Source organism: Globicephala melas, chromosome 2 (genome assembly GCF_963455315.2).
Source record: "Globicephala melas chromosome 2, mGloMel1.2, whole genome shotgun sequence".
Lineage (NCBI taxonomy): Eukaryota > Metazoa > Chordata > Mammalia > Artiodactyla > Delphinidae > Globicephala > Globicephala melas.
In genome coordinates this window covers 68,906,184-68,929,167 of record NC_083315.2, presented here as the reverse complement: position 1 = coordinate 68,929,167, position 22,984 = coordinate 68,906,184, and the positions used below count along the sequence as shown (strand labels likewise).

At 43.0% G+C, this 22,984-nt stretch overlaps 1 protein-coding gene across 3 annotated transcripts in view; it reads right to left on the bottom strand.

The window, feature by feature from the left end:
* The window catches only part of SPG21 (SPG21 abhydrolase domain containing, maspardin), a 76,529-nt gene that overhangs the window by 27,297 nt on the left and 26,248 nt on the right, over positions 1–22,984 (bottom strand). For all 3 annotated transcript variants that reach the window (XM_060294130.2, XM_060294133.2, XM_060294131.2), the window contains exons 4-7: positions 22,781–22,861; positions 21,746–21,891; positions 19,653–19,761; positions 18,867–18,974 (exon numbers count right to left, since the gene is read on the bottom strand). In XM_060294130.2, coding sequence (XP_060150113.1) covers positions 18,867–18,974; positions 19,653–19,761; positions 21,746–21,891; positions 22,781–22,861 — 444 coding nt within the window. The remainder of the gene's footprint in view (positions 1–18,866; positions 18,975–19,652; positions 19,762–21,745; positions 21,892–22,780; positions 22,862–22,984) is intronic.

The following is a 22,984-nucleotide window of genomic DNA, read 5'->3' as shown; positions in this document are numbered from 1 at the left end:
ATTGTGGTACCCTAACCTGTACCCTAAACTGTACCTGTTTTGTAACCTTAACCCTAACCCTATCCTTGCCCTAACCCTTACACTAACCTTACCCTAATCCTAACCAACACTATCCCATACCCTAACATGTACGCTAACTCTAAACCATTGTTGTATCCTAACCTGCTGTACCCTAAGCCATACCCTTTCCCTAACCTGTACCCTAACGGTAACCTGTTATCGTATCCTAACCTAATCCATACCCTAATCCTAACCTGTACACTAACACTAACCTAACCTGTACCCTAAACCATACCCGTTCCCTAACCCTAACCCTCACCCTAAGCTTACCCTAACCAGTAACCTAATCCTAACCCATACACTAACCCATACCCTAACACATACCCTAACCTGTTGTCATACCCTAATCTGTAACCTAAACCGTACCCATTCACCAACCCTAACCAGTACCCTAACAGTAAACCATACCCTAACGTACCCTAACACTAACCTGTTGTACTCTAACCTGTACCCTAAACCATTCCCGTTCCCTACCCTAACCCATTGTTGTACCCTAAACTGTAACCAAAGCCATACCCGTTCCCTAACACTGACGCTAACCCTAACCTTAACCTAACCCGTACACTAACACTAACCCATACCCTAACATGTACCCTAACCCATCGTTGTACCCTAACCTGTGCCCTAAAGCGTACCCATCCCCAATCCTAACCCTAACCCTTACCCTAACCCGTACCCTAATCCTAACCCATACACTAACACTAACCTGTAGTCTAACACGTACCCTAGCCCTAACTCATTGTGGTACCCTAACCAGTACCCTAAACTGTACCCATTCCCTAACCCATACCCGTTCTCTAACACTAATTCTAACGCTAACCCCTACCCTAACTTGTATCCTAATCGTAACCAGTACACTAACACTAACCCATACTGTAACACGTACCCTAACCGTAAACTGTTGTCGTATGGTAACCTGTACCTTAAACCATACCCGTTCCCTAACCCTCACCTTAACCCATACCCTAACACTAACCTGTAACCTAAAACGTACTGTAACCCTAACCCATTGTCGTACCCTAAATGGTACCCTACACCATACCCATTCCCTAAGCCTAATCTTAACTCTAACCCTTACCCTAACCCATACACTAACACTAACCCGTACCCTAACCCTAAACAGTTGTTGTACCCTAACCTGTATCCTAAACCATACCTGTTCCGTAACCCTAACCATAAGCCTTACCCTAATCCTTACCGCAACTCATACCCTATTACTAATTCATACACTAACACATACCCTAACAGTACCCTAAACCTAACCCGTTGTCGTACCCTAACCTGTACCCTAAACTGAGCCCGATCCCTAACCCTAACCATTACTCTAACCTGTAACCTAATAATAACCCATACCCTAACACATACCCTAACCCTACCCTGTTGTCGTACGCTAACCTGCACCCTAAACTGTACCCGTTCCCTAACTATAACCCTTACCCTTACCATACCCTAATACTAACCTGTACACTAACACTAATCCGTAACCTAATAAGTACCCTAAGCCTAACCCGTTATCTTACCCTAACCTGTACCTAAACCATACCCGATCCCTAACCCTTACCGTAACCCATGCACTAATCCTAATTTGTACACCAAAACTAACCTGTACCCTAAACTCTACCCGTTCCCTAATCCTAACCATAATCCTTACCCAAACTGTACCCTAATCCTAACCCGTACACTAACACTAACCCTAACACGTACCCTAACCTGTATCCTAATCCTAACGCGTATGCTAACACTAACCCATACCCTAACGTACCCTAAACCATACCCATTCCCTACACTAAACCTAACCCTAACCCTAACACTAACCCGTATCCTAAAACGTACCCTAATCCTAACCCACGTACCCTAATCCTAACCCATTGTCATACCCTAAACTGTACCCTACACCATACCCATTCCCTAACCCTAACCTTACCCTAAGCCATAACTAATCCTAACCTGTACGCAACACTAACCCATACCCTAACACATACCCTCTCCCTAACCCAATGTCGTACCATAACCTGTACCCTAAACCACACAAGTTTCGTAATCCTAACCCTTACCCTAACCAATACCCTAATACTAACCCGTCCACTACCACTATTCCATACCCTAACATACCCTAAACCTCACCTGTTGTCATACCCTAACCCGTACCGTAATCCTAACCCGTACACTAAAACTATCCCATACCCTAACTCTCACCCGTTGTCGTACCCGTTCCCTGGCCCTAACCCTAAATTTAATCCTTACCATAACCCTTACCTTAATCCGTACACTAAAACTAACCCATACTCTAACCTGTTGTCGTACCCTAAGCTGTACCTTAAACCGTACCCGTTCCCTATCCCTAACCCTTACCCTAACTCATAACTTAATACTAACCTGTACCTTAAAACGTACCTAACCCATTGTCATACCCTGAACAGTACCCGATCCCTAACACTAGCCCTAACCCTTACAATGACCCTTAATCTATCCCGTACGCTAATCCTAACCCATACACTAACAACCCATTTCCTAAAACGTACCCTAATCCTATCCCGTTTTCGTACCCTAACCTGCACCCTAAACTATACCCATTCTCTAATCCTAACTCTAAATCTAATCCTTATCCTAACCCTTACCCTAACTGGTACCCTAATCCTAGCCCGTAAAACAACACTAACCTGTAGCTTAACACGTACCCTAACCTGTACCCTAAACCATAGCAGTTCCCTAACCATAACCCTTACCCTAACTCGTACCCTAATCATAACCTGTACACTAACACTAATCCATATCCTAAAACGTACCCTAAACCTAACCTGTTATCATATGCTAACCTGTACCCTAAACTGTACCCGTTCCCTAACACTAACCCTAACCCTAACTCATATCCTAATCGTAACAAGTACACTAACACTGACATGTACCCTAAACCGCTGTCGTACCCTAACCTGTACCTTATATGGTACCCGATCCCTATCTCTATCCCTAACCCTTATCCTAACCCTTACGCTAACTCATACCCTAATCTTAACCCATACGCCAACACTAACCTGCACCCTAACACATACCCTAAACTTAACCCGTTGTCCTACTCTAACCTGTACCCTAAACCGTACCCGCCCCATAACCCTAACTCTAACCCTCACCCTTTCCCTAACCCTTCCCCTAACCTGTACCCTAATCCTAACCCATACACTAATGCTAACCCCATACCCTAACCCTTACCCTAAGTCATACCCTAATCCTAACCCGTACACTAACACGTACCCTAAACTTAACCCATTGTCCTACTCTGACCTGTACCCTAAACCATACCTGTTCCCTAACTCTAACCTTAACCTTTATCCTAACTCTTACCCTAACTGTACTCTAACCAGTACACTAACACTAATCCATTCCCTAAGCCTAACGCTTTGTCATACCCTAACCTATACGCTAAGCCGTACCCGTTCCCTAGCCCTAACCATAACCCTTACCCTAATCCTTACCCTAACCGTACCCTAATCCTAACCTGTACCGTAACACTAATCCGTACCGTAACACGTACCCTAAGCCTAACCCGCTGCAACCCTAAACCGTACCCAACGCTAACACTAACCCTTAATCTAACCCTTACCATAACCCACACCATAATCCTAAACTAACCCTTACCCTAACACGTACCCTAACCCTAAACCGTTGTCGTACCCTAACCTGTACCCTAAACCATATCCGTTCCCTAACCCTTACCTTATGTGTACCCTAATCCTAACCCATACAATAACACTAATCCATTCCCTAACCTTAACCTTACCCTAACCATTACCCTAATCCTAACCCATATGCTAATACAAATCCTTACCCTAACACGTACCCTAACCCAAACCCATTGTACCCCAAACTGTACCCTAAACCGTACCCGTTCCTTAACCCTAACCTGAACCCTAAACCTTACGCTAACCTGTACCGTCATCCTAACCCGTACGCTAACACTAACGAATACCCTAACACATACGGTAACCCTAACCTGCATGCTAAACTGTAACCGTTTCCTAACCTAACCTGTACTGTAATCCTAATCCGTACACTAACAATAACCCATACCCTACCCGTTGTCATACACTAACCTGTACCCTAAACCACACCCATTCCCTAACCCTAACCTTAACCCTTACCCTAACGCTTATCCTAATCCTAACCCTAACACACTAACCTGTTCCCTAATCCTAACCCGTACACTAATCGGTACCCATAACGTACCCTAAGCCTAACCCATTGTGGTGCCCTAACCTGTACCCTAAACCGTACCCATTCCCTAACCCATACCCTAATCCTAACCATACACTAACACGCGTGCTCTAACACACAACCTAACCCGTTGTCATACCCTAACGTGTACCCTAAACCGTACACGTTCCCTAACCTGTACTCTAATCCTAACACTAACCCTAATCCGTACCCTAATCCTAATCATAAACTAACCCATACCCCAATACATACCCTAACTCATTGCCATACCCTAACTTATGCCCTAAACCATACCCGTTCCCTAACCCTAACCTTAGCTCATACTCTTATCCTAACCCTTACACCAACACTAACATGTACCCTAACACATACCCTAACCCGTACCCTCAACCGCAGCAATCCCATAACACTAACCCTTACCCTAACCCGTACCCTAATCCTAACACATACCCTAACTCTAAACCATTGACGTACCTTACCTGTACCTTAAACCTTATCCGTACCCTAATACTAACCTGAACACTAACAGTAACCCATACCCTAAAACGTACCCTAACCTGTTGTTGTACCCTAAACAGTACCTGATCTCTAACCCTAATCCTACCATAACCCTTACCCTAACCCATACCTTAACACTAACCCATACCCTAACCATAACACATTGTCATTCTCTAACCTTTTTTCTAAACTATACTCGTTCCCTAACCCTAACCCTTACCCTAACCCATACACTAACCCGTTCCCTAACACGTACCCTAATCCTAACCCGTTGTCGTACCCTAACCTGTACCCTAAGATGTACCTGTTCCCTAACGCTAACCCTAAACCTAAGCCTTACCCCAAACCTTACGCTATTCCATACCCTAATCCTAACCCATATACTAATACTAACCCATACCCTAACACGTGCCCTAACCCAAACTCCTTGTTGTATCCTAAAGTATACCCTAAACTGTACCCGTCTCCTAACTCTATCCCTAACCCTAAACCTTACGCTAACCTGTACCCTAATCCAAACCCATACACTAACACATACCCTAACACGTACCCTGACCTTAACCCATTGTCGTACATAACCTGTAGCCTAAACCGTACCTGTTCCCTAACCCTAACCTGAACCCTACACCTTACTCTAACCCGTACCCTCATCGTAACCTATACACTAATGAATACCCTAACACATACGCTAACCCGTTGTCATACCCTAACCTGCACCCTAAACAGTACCCATTCCGTAACCCTAACCCTAAACCTTACCCTAACCCATACCCTAATCCGTACACTAACAATAACCCATACCCAACACATACCATAACCCTACACTAACCTGTACCCTAAACCGCACCCATTCCCTAACCGTAACCCTAATCTGTACCCTAATCATAACCCATACACTAACACTAACCTGTACCCTAACAAGTACCCTAATCCTAATTCGTTGTCGTAGCCTAATCTGTACCTTAAACCATACTCGTTCCCTAACACTAATTGTATCCCTATTCCTTACTCTAACCCTTACCCTAATCCTAATCTGTAACACTAACCCATAACTTAACAAGTACCCTAACTCTAACCTGTTTTCGTACCCTAACCAGTACCCTAAACCTTACTGGTTCCCTAACCCTAATCCTTACCCTAACGCTTATCCTAATCCTAACTCATACACTAATACTAACCCTTACACTACCACGTAACCTAACCCGTTGTCGTACCCTAACCTGTACTGTAAACCGTACCAGTTCTCTAACCCTAAACCTAACCCAAACCCTTACCTGATACGTACCCTAATCCTAACCCGTACACTATACTAATCGGTAACCATAACATAGCCTAAGCCTAACCTGTTGTTGTACCCTAACTTGTACCCTACACTCTACCCTTTCCCTAATCCTAACCCTTAACCTAACCCTTACCAGAAGCCTTACCCTAACCCGTACCCTGACACTAACCCATACCCTCATACCCTAACCCGTTGTCATACCCTATCCTGTATCCTAAACCGTACCCATACCCTAATCCTAACACTAACCCTAACCCATACCCTAATCCTAACCCGTACCTTAACACTAACCCATACCCTAACATGTACCCTAACCATAACACATTGTCATTCCCTAACCTTTTCTCTAAACTACTCGTTCCTTAACCCATACCCTAATCCTAACCCATACACTAACACTAACCCGTTCCCTAACACGTACCGTAATCCTAACCCGTTGTCGTACCCTAACCTGTACCCTAAACCGTACCTGTTCCCTAATGCTGACCGTAATCTTACCCTAAACCTTACCCTAATACTAATCCGTACACTAACACGTACCCTAACACATACCCTAAACCTAACTCGTTGTAGTACCCTAACCTGTAACCTAAACTGTGCCCATTCCCTAACCCATATCCTAACACTAACCTGCTGTCATACACTAAACTGTACCCTAAATCGCACCCGTGCCCTAACGTGTACCCTAATCCTAAACCGTATACTAACAATGACCCGTACCCTAACACATACCCTGACTATAACCCATTGTCATATCCTATTCTGTAGCCTAAAACGTATACATTCCCTAGTCCTAATACCCTAACCCTTACCCTAACCCGTACACTAACACTAACCTGTAACTTAACACGTACCCTAACTCTAACCCGTTTTCATACCCTAACCGGTAACCTAAACCTTACCCGTTCCCTAACCCTAACCTTAACCCTAACCCATACACTAACACTGATCCGTACCCTAACACATACCCTAAACCTAACCCGTTGTCGTACCCTAAACTGTACCCGTTCCCTAACCCGAACCCTTACCCTAATCTGTACTGTAATCCTAACCCATACACTAACACTAACCCATACCCTAACACGTACCCTAATCCTAACCCATTGTGGTACCCTAATCTGTACCCTAATCCATACCCATTCCCTAACACCCAAACCCGGACTCTAAACCTTACCCTAACGTATACCCCAATCCTAACCCATACACTAACACGAATCCATACCCTAACACGTACCCTAACCTGTTGTCATACCCTATCTTGTACCCTAAAACATACCCGTTCCCCAACCCTTACCCTTACCCTTGACCCTACCATTACCCGTTCCAATATCCTAACCCGTACATAACCGTACCCTAACACGTTGTCATACCCTAACCTGTACCCTAAACTGTACCTGTTCTGTAACCCTAACACTCACCCTTACCCTAACCGTCATCCTAACCCATATACTAACAATAACCCATACACTAACCCATACCACAACACGTACCCTAACCTGTACCCTAAACCGTATCAGTTCCCTATACCTAACAATAACCCTTACCCTTACCCGAACCGTACCCTAATCCGAACCCATACACTAACGCTAATCCGTACCCCAATAAATATCCTAAGGCTAACCCATTACCGTACCCTAACCTGTACCTAAACCATACCCAATCCCTAACCCTTACCCTTACCCTAATCCTTACCCTAACCCATACACTATTCCTAACCTGTACACCAAAACTAACCCATACGCTAAACCATACCCTAACCCAAACCCTTACCCTAACTCATATGCTAATCCTAACCCATACACTAACACTACTGTGTACCCTAACACGTACCCAAAACCTAACCCTTTGTCATACCCTAACCGGTACGCTAAACCACACCCATTCCCTAAACCTAACTCTAACCCTTACTCTTATTCTAACATATACCCTAATCCTAACCTGTACCCTAACACGTACCCTAACCCTATCCTGTTGTCATACCCTAACCTGTACCCTAAGCCGTACTTGTTCCCTAATCCTTACTCTAAACATAACCCTTACACTAACTTGTACCCTAATCCTAACCCATATGCTAACACTAACCCATACCCTAAAATATACCCTAACCCGTTGTCGTACCCTCAACTGTACCCTAAACAGTACCCGATCCCTAACCCTTACCCTAACCGTACACTAATCCTAAACCGTACAGTAACACGTAACCTAACCTTAACCTGTCGTGCCCTAACCTGTACCCTAAAGCGTACCCGTTTGCTAACCCTAACGCTAACCCTAACCTGCTGTCATACCCTAACCTGTACCCTAAACCGTTCCATAACCCAAACCCTAACCCTCACCCTTAACCTAACCCTTACCCTAAACCGTACACTAACACTAACCTATACCATAACATATACTCTAAGCCTAACCCACCGTCGTACACTAACCTGTACCCTAAACCGTACCCTACACCTAACCCATATGCTAATACTAACCCTTACCCTAACCAGTACCCTAACCCAAACCCATTGTTGTACCCCAAACTGTACCCTAAACCGTACCCATTCCCTAACCCTAACCTGAACCCTAAACCTTATGCTAACCCGTATCCTCACCCTAAACTGTACACTAACACTAACCCATACCCTAACATGTACGCTAACCCTAACCCATTGTCGTACCCTAAACCGTACCTATTCCCTAAAACTAACCCTAACTCTAACCCTTACCCTAAGCCTTACCTTAACTTTACCCTAATCCTAAGACGTACCCTAACCCTAACACGTTGTCGTACCCTTACCTGTATCCAAACTCTACCCATTCCCTAGCCCTAACCCTAATCCTAACCCTTACCCTAACCTTAACACGTACCCTAAACCTAACCAGTTGTACACTAAACTGTACCGTAATCCTAACCCGTACGCTAACACTAATCTGTACCCTAACATGTACCCTAAGCCTAACCCATTGTCACACCCTAACTGTACCCGTACCCTAACCCTAACACTAACTCTAACCCATACTCTAATCGTAGCTCATAAAAACTAACGCATATCCTAAGACGTACCCTAACCCATTGTCATAACCTAACCTTTACCCTAAACCATACCCATTCCCTAAACTTAACCATTACCCTATCCCTTACCCTAACTGTACCCTAACCTAACCTGTACACTAACGCTAATCCGTACCCTAACATGTACCCTAAGCGTAACCTTTTGTCGTACCCTAACCCGTACCCTAATCCTAACCGTACACTAACACTAACCCTTACCCTAACACATACCCTAACCCTACTCCCTTGTTATACCGTAAACTGCACTCTAAACCGTTTCCGTTCCCTAAACCGAACCTTAACCCTAAATCTAATCCTTACTCTAACACTTACCCTAACCGGTACCCTAACCTAAACCGTACCTTAACACGTACCCTAACTCAAACCCGTTTTTGTACCCTAACCTGTACACTAAACCATACCCTTTCCCTATCTATAACCCTAACCCTTACCCTAACCCCTACCCTAATCCTAAACCGTACACTAACCCGTACCCTAACCCTAACAGGTTGTCATACCCTAACCTGCACCCTAAACCGTACCCATTCCCTAACCCGTACACTAACGCTAAGCCTTACCTTAGCACGTACCCTAACCCTAAACCGTTTTCGTACCCTAACCTGTACCCGAAACCGTACCATTGCCTACCCATAAACCTAACCCTTACCCCAACCCGTACCCTAACACTAATCTGTACCCTAACCTGTTGTCATAACCTTACCTGTACTCTAAACCATACCCGTTCCCTAACCGTAACTCTAACAATAACCCTTACCCTAACCTTACTCCTATCCTAATGCGTACACTAATACTAATCCATACCCTAACACGTGCCCTAACCCAAACCCGTTGTCATACCCTAACCTGTACCCTACACCATTTGCGTACCCTAGCCCTAACCCTTTCCGTAACCATACCCTAATCCTAACCCATACAGTAACACTAATCGGTACCCTAACATGTACCCTAACCCTAAACTGTTGTCGTGCCCTAACCTGTACCCTAAACTGTACCCGTTCCCTAACCTAATCGTAACCGAAGCACTATGACTAACATGTACCCTAACACGTACCCTAACCCTAAACTGTTGTCATGCCCTAACCTGTACCCTAAAGTGTACCCATTCCCTAACCCTAACCCTCACCCTAACCTGACCCTAAACGGTGCCCTAATCCTAACCCGTACCCTAACACATACCCTAGACCTAACCTGTTGTTCTACCATAATCTGTACCCTAAACCGTAGCCGTTCCCCAACCCTAACCCTTACCCTTAAACTTACCGTTACCTGCACCAATATCCTAACCCGTACACTAACCCGTACCCTAACACGTACCCTATCCCTAACCCCTTGTCATTCCCTAACCCTTACCCTAAAGCTTACCCTAACCTAATCCTAACCCAAACACTAACCAGTACCCTAATCCTAACACGTTGTCATACCCTAACCTGTACCCTAAACCATTCCCTAACCATAATCCTAACCCTTACCTTAACGGTACCCTAATCCTACCCCATGCACTAACACTAACCCATACCCTAACAAGTACCCTAAGCCTAACCCAGTGTAGTACCCTAACCTGTACCCTAAATCATACCCATTCCCTAACCCTTACCCTAAACAGTACCCTAATCCTAACCCATATACTAACACTAACCCTTACTCTAACACGGACCCTAACCCAAACCCACTGTTGTACCTCAAACTGAACCCTAACCTGAACCCAAAACCTTACGCTAACCCGTACCCCTATCCTAACCTGTACACTAACCCATACCCTAACACGTACGCTAACTCTAACCCGTTTTCATAACCTAACCTGTACCCTAAACCTAAACCTAACCCATACCCTAAACCTAATCCGTACACTAACATGTACCCTAACACGTACCCTAACTTTACCCTAATCCTAAAACATACCCTAACCCTAATACGTTTTGGTACCCTTACCTGTACCGAAACCATACCCGTTCCCTAGCCCTAGCCCTAACCCTTATACTAACCCTTACCCTAACCGTACACTAACACTAGTCCATACCCTAACGGGTACCCTAAGCCTAAACCATTGTCGTACCCTAAACCATACCCGTACCCTTACCTTAACAGTACCCTAATCCTAACCCGTATACTAACATTAATCCGTACCCTAACACATACCCTAAGCCTAACCCGTTCTCGTACCCTAACCTATACCCGAAACCGTACCCATTCCCTAACCCTAACCCTAACCCTAAATCTAATCCTTACCCTAATCCTTACCCTAGCCCATACCCTAATCCTAACCCGTACACTAACACCCATACCTTAACACGTACTCTAACCTGTACCCTAAACTGTACCCTAATCCTAACCCATACACTAACAGTAGTCAGTACCCTAACACATACCCTAAGCCTAACCCGTTGTCGTACCCTAACGTGTAACCTAAACCGTACACGTTCCCTAACCCGTACCCTAATCCTAACCCATGCACTAAAACTAAGCCGTACCTTAACACGTACCCTATCCCTAACCCGTTTTCGTACCCTAAACCGTACCCGTCCCCCAACCCTAACCCGTAACCTAATCCTAACCCATACACTAACACTAACCCATACCCTAACCTGTACCCTAAACCGTTCACGTTCCCTACCCTAACCGTTACCAAAATCTAACCGGTACACTAACACCCATACCATAACACCTACCCTAACCCTAATCCATTGTTGTACCCTAAACTGTAACTTAAGCTGTACCCGTTCCCTAACATTAACGCTAACCTTAACCTAACCCGTATACTAACACTCACCCATACTGTAACATGTACCCTTACCTGTACCCTAAACCGTACCCGTTCCGTAACCCTAACCCTTACCCTAATCCTACTGCAACCCGTACCCTAATACTAATTCATACACTAACACGTACCCTAACAGTACCCTAAACCTAACACGTTGTCATACCCTAACCTGTACCCTAAACTGAGCCCAATCCCTAACCATTACTCTAACCCGTAACCTAATACTAACCTGTACACCAACCCGTACCCTAACACGTACCCTAACCTGTTGTCGTACGCTAACCTGCACCCTAAACTGTACCCGTTCCCTAACCCTAACTATAACCCTTACCCTTACCACACCCTGATACTAACCTGTACACTAACACTAATCTGTAACCTAATAAGTACCCTAAGCCTAACCCGTTATCTTACCCTAACCTGTACCTAAACCGTACCCGATCCCTAACCCTTACCCTAACCCGTGCACTAATCCTAATCTGAACCCAGACCCTAACCCTAACGTATACCCTAATCCTAACCTGTATACTAACACTAACCCATACCCTAACATGTACGCTAACAGTAAATTATTGTCATACTCTATCCTGTACCCTAAACCATACCTGTTCCCCAACCCTAACCCTTAACCTTACCGTTATCCGTACCGATATCCTAACCCATACCCTAACCTGAACCCTAACACGTTGTCGTACCCTAACCTGTACCCTAAACCGTACCTGTTCTGTAACCCTAACACATATGCTAATCCTAATCCGTACAGTAAAACTAACCCGTACTATAACACATACCCTAACCCGTTGTCATACCCTAACCTGTAACCTAAACCCTACCCATTCCCTAACCCTAACCCTTACCCTAACACTTACCCTGACCATACCCTAATCCTAAACCATACACTAACAGTAAATCCGTACCCCAACACGTACCCTAAGCCTAACCCGTTGTCCTACCCTAAGCCGTACCCGTTCCCAAACCCTTACCCTAATGCGTACCCTAATCCTAACACGTATCCTAACTCTAACATGATGTACTACCTTAACTTGTACCCTAAACCGTACACGTTCCCTAACCCCAACCCTTACCCTAACCCATACCCTAATCCTAACCTGTAGGCTAACACTAACATGTACCCTAACCCTAACACGTTGTCATACACTAACCTGTACCCTAAACCACACCCGTTCATTAACGTTAACCCTAACCCTAAGCCTTATCCTAACCCGTACCCTAATCGTAACCCACATACTAATACCCATACACTAACACGTACCCTAACCCATTGTCGTACCATAAATGGTACCCTAAACCATACCCATTCCCTAACCCTCAACCTAACCCTTACCCTAATCCTGACCCGTACACTAAAACTATCCCATACCCTAACACATACCCTAACCCTCACCCATTGTCGTACCCTAACTTGTACCCTAAACCGTACCCATTCCCTGGCCCTAACCCTAAAATTAATCCTTACTGTAATCCTTACCCTAACCCGTACCCTAATTGTAACCCGTACACTAAAACTAACCCATACCCTAACCCTAACCCGTTGTCATACCCTAAGCTGTACCTTAAACCATACCCGTTCCCCAACCCTTACCCTAACCCATACACTAACATTAACCCATTCCCTATAACGTACCCTAATCCTATCCCGTTTTTGTACTCTAACCTGTACCCTAAACTGTACCCATTCTCTAACCCTAACTCTAATCCTTATCCTAACCCTTACCCTAACTGGTACCCTAATCCTAGCCCGTAAAACACCACTAACCCGTAGCTTAACACGTACCCTAACCCGTTTTCGTACCATAACCCTTACCCTAACTCGTACCCTAATCATAACCTGTACACTAACACTAATCCATACCCTAAAACGTACCCTAAACCTAACCAGTTATCATATGCTAACGTGTACTCATTCCCCTAACCCTAACTCGTATCCTAATCATAACCAGTACACTAACACTGACGCGTACCCTAAACAGTTGTCATACCCTAACCTGTACCTTATCTGGTACCCGTTCCCTATCCCTAACCCTTATCCTAACCCTTATGCTAACTCGTACCCTAATCCTAATCCATACCCTAAACCGTACCCGCTCCATAACCCTAACCCTCACCCTTACCCTAACCCATACACTAATGCTAACCCCATACCCTAACCCTTACCCTAAGTCGTACCCTAATCCTAACCCGCACCCTAACACGTACCCTAAACTTAACCCATTGTCCTACTCTGACCTGTACCCTAAACCATACCCGTTCCCTAACCCTAACTCTAATCTTTATCCTAACTCTTACCCTAACCGTACCCTAATCTAACCAGTACACTAACACTAATCCGTACCCTAAGATGTACCCTAAGCCTAACCCTTTGTCGTACCCTAATCTATATGCTAAGCCGTACCTGTTCCCTAGGCCTAACCCTAACCATAACCCTTACCCTAACTGTACCCTAATCCTAACCTGTACACTAACACTAATCCGTACCATAACACGTACCCTAAGCCTAACCCGCTGCAGTACCCTAAACCGTAACCGTACCCAACGCTAACACTAACCCTAACCCTTAATCTAACCCTTACCGTAACCCACACCATAATCCTAAACAGTAAACTAAAACTAACCCATACCCTAACATGTACCCTAACCCTAAACCGTTGTCGTACCCTAACCTGTACCCTAAACCATACCCGTTCCCTAACCCTAACCCGTACAATAACACTAATCCATTCCGTAACCTTAACCTTACCCTAACCAGTACCCTAACCCTAACCCATATGCTAATACAAATCCTTACCCTAACCCAAACCCATTGTACCCCAAACTGTACCCTAAACCTTACGCTAACCCATACCCTAATCCTAACCCGTACACTAACGAATACCCTAACACGTACAGTAACCCTAACCCGTTGTCGTATCCTAACCTGCATGCTAAACTGTAACCGTTCCCTAACCCTAACCTAACCTGTACCGTAATCCTAATTCGTACACTAACAATAACCCGTACCCTAACCCTACCCGTTGTCATACACTAACCTGTACCCTAAACTGTACCTGTTCCCTAACCCTTACCCTAAACAGTACCCTAATCCTAACCCATATACTAATACTAATAACCCTTACCCTAACACGGACCCTAACCCAAACCCATTGTTGTACCCCAAACTGAACCCTAACCCGAACCCAAAACCTTACGCTAACCCATACCCCTATCCTAACTTGTACACTAACCCATACCCTAACACGTACGCTAACTCTAACCCGTTGTCATAACCTAACCTGCACCCTAAACCTTACTGGTTCCCTAACCTTAAACCTAAACCTAACCCATACCCTAAACCTAATCCGTACACTAACATGTACCCTAACTTTACCCTAATCCTAAGACATACTGTAACCCTAATACGTTTTGGTACCCTTACCTGTACCGAAACTGTACCCGTTCCCTAGCCCTAACCATAACCCGTACACTAACCCTTACCTTAACCGTACCCTAATCCTAAACCGTACACTAACACTAGTCCGTACCCTAACGGGTACCCTAAGCCATTGTCGTACCCTAACCTGTACCCTAAACCGTACCTAACCCTTACCCTAACCCTTACCTTAATGGTACCCTAATCCTAACCCGTACACTAACATTAATCCTTACCCTAACACATACCCTAAGCCTAACCCGTTCTCGTACCCTAACCTGTACCCGAAACCGTACCCATTCCCTAACCCTTTACCTTAACCAGTACTGCAATCCTAACCCATACACTAAAACTAACCCATACCCTAACACATACCCTAACCCGTTGTTGTATCCTAACCTGTAACCTTAACCGTACCCGTTCCCTAACCCTAAAACTAAATCTAATCCTTACCCTAATCCTTACCCTAGCCCATACCCTAATCCTAACCCATACACTAACGCCCATACCTTAACACGTACTCTAACCTGTACCCTAACCCGTGCCCGTTCCGTAACCCTAACCCTCACCCTTACCCTAACCCGTACACTGACACTAATCCATACCCTAACACGTACCCTACGCCTAACCTGTTGTCGTACCCTAACCCTTACCCTAATTCTAACCTGTACACTAAAACTAACCCATACCCTAACATGTACCCTAGCCCTAACCTGTTGTCGTGCAATAACCTGTACCCTAAACTGTACCCGTTCCCTATCCCTAACCAAAACCCTTACCCGAACCGCACCCTAATCCTAACCCGTACCCTAACACTAGTTGGTACCCTAACATTGGTACCCTAACATGTACCCTAAGCCTAACCCGTTGTCGTACCCTAACGTGTAACCTAAACCGTACCCGTTCCCTAACCCTAACCCATACCCTAAGCCTAAGCCGTACACTAACACCAACCCATACCCTAACACATACCCTAAACCTAACCCGTTGTTGTACCCTAACCTGTACCCTAACACTAACCCTTAACCTAACACTAAGCCGTACCTTAACACATACCCTATCCCTAACCCGTTTTCGTACACTTACCTGTACCCTAAACTGTACCCGTTCCGTAACCCTTACCCTAATACTTACCCGCCCACCCGCCACGCATTCCTTTCAACAGACATGGCTGAACCCTTCTAGAGCCCTCTTGCTCTAGACTCTAACTCCAGTGTCAAACATTAATACAGATTTTTTTGCCAAATGTCTCTTGCACTGTTTAGCGGAAAAAATTCTACCATGAATTTCCTCTGTCCTCAAACATAAGTAAATTAACAGAATATTAATAGCAATCTTTTTTTTTTTCTGGCTGAGTTGGGTCTTCGTTGCTGTGTGTGGGCTTTCTCTAGTTGCGGCGAGCGGGATGTGGTGTGTGGCTTCTCATTGCAGTGGCTTCTCTTGTGGAGCACGGGCTCTAGAGCGCAGGCACAGGAGTTGTGGTGCAGGGCTGGGATCTTCCCGGACCAATGATCCAACCCATGTCCCCTGCATTGGCAGGCGGATTCTTAACCATTGAGCCACCAGGGAAGTCCCACGAACAATCATTGAAAATACTAATTTCAAAAAGATCACGAAACCCCAAAAGGGACTTGCCTGGTGGCGCAGTGGTTAAGAATTCGCCTGCCAACGCAGGGACATGGGTTCATGTCCTGGCCTGGGAACATCCCACATGCCGCAGAGCAACTAAGCCCATGCGCCAAAAACTGAGCCTGTGCTCCGCAACAAGAGAAGCCACCGCGATGAGAAGCCCGCGCACCGCAACAAAGAGTAGCCCCCGCTTGCCACAACTAGGCCCGGGCACAACAATGAAGATTCAGTGCAGCCATAAATAAATAAATTTATAAAAAAAAGAGAAAAAAGAAAATTTTATTAAAAAAATTAAAACAGTTATATAAGTAGCATATACTCAGTGAAAAAGAATTCAAAAAAAATTTTTTATAGTATAAGATAAGAAGTCCAAACCCTTTTCTGGGGGAGCCACTGTTAGAAGTTTGGAATATATGACTCTAGAATCTTTCAGTATTCATACAAATTTATGTTTATGCACGTGCAAAAAATTATTCAAGGTAATTTAAAAGAAACAAAAGAACCCATGAAAATAAAAATAGGTGCATCTCCACCTTGCTAAAACTTGTAGACAGTTTTAAGTGACTATGTACCTAAGTTGTGAACATAACTTCGAAAGGGCAGGCAGAGCAAATGCCCTGTGAGGACCATATATTTCACTGAGAGTACTGAAAAGCCTGCTCTGTGTCATGGTAAATGTTGGAATTATAGTGGAGAATGATAAGTTCTTGTACATGTTTGTAATGGATAATTTCCTGATAAAAATCAGTTCTTAAACATACCATGTTACTTGCACTTAGGAATAAATCCATTATGAGACAGAACAGTTATGTGATTAAAATAAAAAGTCAAAGCCACAGTGAGATACCACTTCACATCCATTAGGGTGGCTACTACTACCAAGAAAAACAGAAAATAACAAGTGCTGGAGAGGATATGGAGAAATTGGAAACCTTATGCATTGCTAGTGGGAATGTAAAATGGTACAGCCCCTGTGGAAGACAATAAGGCAGTTCCTCAAAAAGTTAAATATAGAATTACCAAACATTTCAGCAATTCTACTTCTAGGTATGCACTACCCAAAAGGATTGAAAGCAGGAACTCAAATGGGTATTTGTACACCAATGTTCACAATAGCCAAAAGGTGGAAACAACTCAAATGTGTCAGTAGATGAGAAGATAAACAAAAGGTGGTATATACGTACAATGGAGTATAATTCAACCTTAAAAGGGAATGATACTGTAACATGGATGAACCTTGAAAACATTATGCTAAGTCAGTGAAACAAGCCAGATACAAAAAGATAATTATATGATTCCACTTGTATGAGGTATCTAGAATAGGCAAAGTCATAGAGAAAAGAAGATAAAGGTTAGTAGTAGGGATTGGGGGGGGGGGGAATGGGGAATTATTGTTTAATGGGTACAGAGTTTCAGTTTGGGATGATGGAAAGTTCTGGAGATAGATAACAGTGGCAGTTGGACCACACTGTAAATGTATTTAATGTCACTGCTCTGTACACTTAAAAGTGATTTAAATGGTGAATTTTGTTATGTATATTTCACTACAATTAAAAAATATATAAGAAGCAAGTTTTTGTGTTAGACTTTATGGAATTCTTGATTCTCTGCACTCACGAGGCACCTTCACTTTACTGCCCAGATTTGTAATTTCGGCTGAAGAGCAATATCTGTTGATGAGAATAGCAAAGCAAACCAAAATGGGTCAGGACTACCATGTTTGTTTAAATTTACTTTGATTTCAATGGTGTTATTCCTGCCAGGAAAAATACAGGATAAGCAATAAAAGATTATTTTGGATTTGAAAAAGCTGGGGGGTAAAAATAAAGAAAATCCAAGGCAGTATTTGAAGAGGCACACTGAAAAATCATAAAATAATTACAAGGTGGATCTTGACATATACATATAGAAAAGGCAAAGCATCTATTTTACTTAAAAGAAAACTTACGTCCATGATGGTTACAGGGATGTCCCGAATTTTATGAGGTTCCACATAAGAATTTTGACAATTCAGGGTAAGTCTTGAAGCCAGTTCACTCTGCCCCAAACTTTCCAGCTGCAGAAAGAAACAAACAAAGGTGAATTTTTAAAAAATTAATTTTGTTTTGTACATTTACATTAAATCCACAGATAATGTCTGTGCTTAGAAAGGTGGTATTATGTGTGGTGGGGCCAGTATGGTCACCACTGAGGAAACACAGTGTATTTGAGACCATAACTGGGCCTTGCAAGTGGTGACATTTTTCTATTCTGGGCACCTGGCCTTCCACAGCCCTCAGCCTGAGCCGACGCTTCCACCAGGTGCCTGTGGGCGCCAAGCCAATTCCAGCAGCTCCAAGAGGACAGGGAGACATTTAAGTAGAGACCTCCAAAGAAAAACGTCTATCCCAGTAGTCCCTAAATGCAAGTCCACAGACCTGCTCCATCACACTTACCTGGGGAGGTGGAAGAGGAGGGGTGAGGTAAAAACACAGATTCCCAGCGCCCTCGGCCAGGGATTCTAGTTCAATGGTCTGGTGTGAGGCCTTAGAATCTGTATTTTTAAAAGCTCCCCCAAGTGATTCTGATGAATTACTCAGCAGCAGGAATATCTGTCTGGATGTAGTAAAGTTAATATGGAAGAACGCTTAACAAATACCTCTGGTACACAGTGAGACAGGTATTTCTTCAGGAACCAAGCAGACATGAAAATTCCGAGTACAAGGTGTCCCCACCCCAAGGCCATGATCCTTACCCTGTCCACCATGAAATCAATGGCATCAGCCATCATAGGGTCCACTGGGCCAGATGAAAAGTTTCCAAGAACGATTTTTTTGAGCATAAATGACGGCATCAGCCAAAAGCTGTTAAAAAAAAAAAAAAAAGACCTGATAATTTAAATTTCCAAGACTACACATAAATGGCAAATATTCATTCAACACTGAAGCTTCGTATTAGCTAGGTACTTGGGACCTAGAGATTAAAAAAAACCTAGTCCCTTCCCTTTAAAGAGCTAGTTTTGAAGCACCTAGTTTTTGTATACATTTTCTCAAGCTCCGAGTTATGGTTTAATATGATCCAACTTTGGGGGATTTGGAATAATTATAAGCAATATTTCAAAAATGCCTTTACAGAGGTAGACATTCTGATGATTCCAAGATTTTATTTTCTATTTGGTCTTATTCCAATGGCTAACCTATTTGCGGTAAACTGAACACTTACCATATCAGCCTTAAGGCTTATATCACCTTTTGATTAAAGACAGATTTCAAAATAGGAAAATCAGAGTTATTATACCGCCTATTGCTACTACTGGGTTCAATTGGGCTAATTCAAGGCAATTCAATCTTTATGTATTTCTATATGTGATCTGTCATTAGTATTTACTCCACTAATTACACTGAGAGCCATTATACAGGGTAAACATGAATTTCTCTACCCTATGCTGAAAATGACTTATAAAAGGTGTAGGCCAGGGACTTCCCTGGTGGTCCAATGGTTAAGACTCCATGCTTCCAATGCAGGGCACATGGGTTCGATCCCTGGTTGGGGAACTAAGATCCCACAGGCCGCAGCCGAAAAACAAAACAAAACAAAACAAAAAACCACAAAACACGTGCAGACCACCTTCTGATGCATATTCTCAGTGGGCTTCCCTCACAAGGACCAGACAGCCATCTTCCAGTCACCTTCAGTGATCTTTCTAAGTTCTCTACCCCACAGCTCCTTATCTTCTAAAGGTGATGCTGCCTAGGTGTGCTCTGTAGAGGGCGCATCCTCTTGGCTCTGTTTGCCCCTGCAGCCTCTGTGTGGCACACGGTAAGCACTCAGACATTTGATAAAAAGTAGCTGATAGGCAAGAGCACAAACGAAGTGGGGGAAGTCTTGGCTTCTGACAATTAAAACATGAAAAATCATCAAAAATAATCAATGACTTAGTGCATTATCTGGACATGAAGTATCTGTGTCTGATGTATACAAGAAATTGCTGCACGAATGCTGAGTAAACAACTGAGAAAATATCAGGAGAAATATTTTAAAAATCAGAGTGAATGTTGAGTAGATGTGAAAACCATGAAAACAATGTTTACCTAGAACATTATATGAAAACCAATCTGATCACACAGGTAGGTTTAGTTACTAGGTTGCTTTCTGCGGTAGAGCCTAGCCTTGCTAGCAATGAAAGAAATATCATGAAGTCAGCTTTAAGGTACCATTAGACATCTATCAAGTTAATTAAAATGATAAAATCAATAAAGGGATGGCTCAGAGGAAACAGGTACCCCACTAGTTGCCCCACAAAGCATTCCACCATTTCCATCTTTCTAAAAAGCAGACTAACGTTGTAAAAGTGTCAAGATGTGCAGAACATCTGCTGACAGACTAAATGCTCTAATCTCTCCCTTTTGGGGAACATGTCTCAAGAAAATAACTCAGAAAGGGAAGGAACAAAAGTAATTTATACAAAGATTTACAGTAGAACATGATGAAAAATTGGGAGAAGCCAAAGGCCTTAAAAAACTACAACAGGACTGTGTACACAAAATACTAAGTGGAGCAAGCAGAACACAGTATCAGTTACATATGCACTAAACTGTAAAGGCATGTGAACATATAGTAAATAAAGCTAGACAATGATTTAGAGTAGTGGAAACAACTGAATTTAGAACTCTTTCAATTCTTTTCTTTTCCAAAGGTGATTGTTTCTAATTTTAAAAGCCACGGTGGTTTCAAAAGACACAAGTATAGATGGCCTCTCCCTCCCTAATGCATTGAAAAACCAAAAGCCAACATTTTCAAAATTCCACTGAAAATAAAAAAATGTTGGTTGAATGTTTCCATTCTTACCTGTTTGCAGTCCATGTTTGGTTAAAGATAGAAGTGTCACTGAAGGAATTGCAGAGGATGAGAGAATGGACTCTGGGAGATTTGTGAGTGTATTCAGCAAACTTCTGGGCCAAAAAGCCTCCCAAAGAAGCCCCAAAGAGATGAACCTAATTGGAAACAAACACAAGGATCCTAAAAACAATGATCTTGAAGTATCAAAAAAAATTGTTTTAATTATCACCAACCACAGAATACAATGTCATCACCAGTCATTAGACTGAAATATTTACAGCAGTTAGAAGTTTAGAAAATACTGTATTTAAATGCAATGTCTACACCCTGTCAAGAAGAAATACAACTGTGCATATAAATTACACAAGTTAAAAAATATTATTCATAGATTACATTAGAAAATTAAACTACTTTGTCATTTCTGTTTCAGAAAACTATGATTCGGTAATTCCACTCCTAGACACGTACCCAAGAGAACTGAAAACATCTGTCTACACAAAAACTTGTATAAGAATGTTCACAGCAACATTACTCATAATACCTAACCAATGGAAACAAACCAAATGATGAATGGATAAATAAAATGTGTTATATCCATACAATGGGATATTATTTGACAATAAAAAGGAATGAAATAGTGATATAATCTGCAACACTGATGAACCCTGAAAGTGTTATGCTAAGTGAAAAAAGCCAGTCACAAAAGACCACAGATTACATCATTCCATTTACATAAAATATCCAAAATAGGCAAATCCATAGAAACAGGGCTCCAGGGAGGAAGGGTGGGGAGTGACTGCTAAGTATGGGGTTTCTTTTAGGGGTGGAAAAATGTTCAGAAATTGACTGTGGTGATGGTTGTACATACTGTGAATATATTAAAAAACGGTGAATTCTACACTTTAAAAGGGTAAACTGTACAGTATGTGAATTCTATCTCAAAAGAGCTGTTATTAAAAAATAAAAGACAACACCAGACTTAACAATGTATCAATAAATGTTGCATTAAAATCACATGTGAGTAATTAGTTTCAAGGGACTCACTTTATCCAACTGTAAATGGTCTAAAAGTTTTCTGAATCCATCACAGAATTCAAGATGGTCCCAATAAACTGGATACTGCAACTAGAATAATAACAATAAATTTAAAATTTATTTTAAAAACTGCAGAGGTAAAATACAACTCATATATATATGAAAAATTCAGGACTTTCATAATAGCATTTCTCATTTGCTTAATCTCTGCTC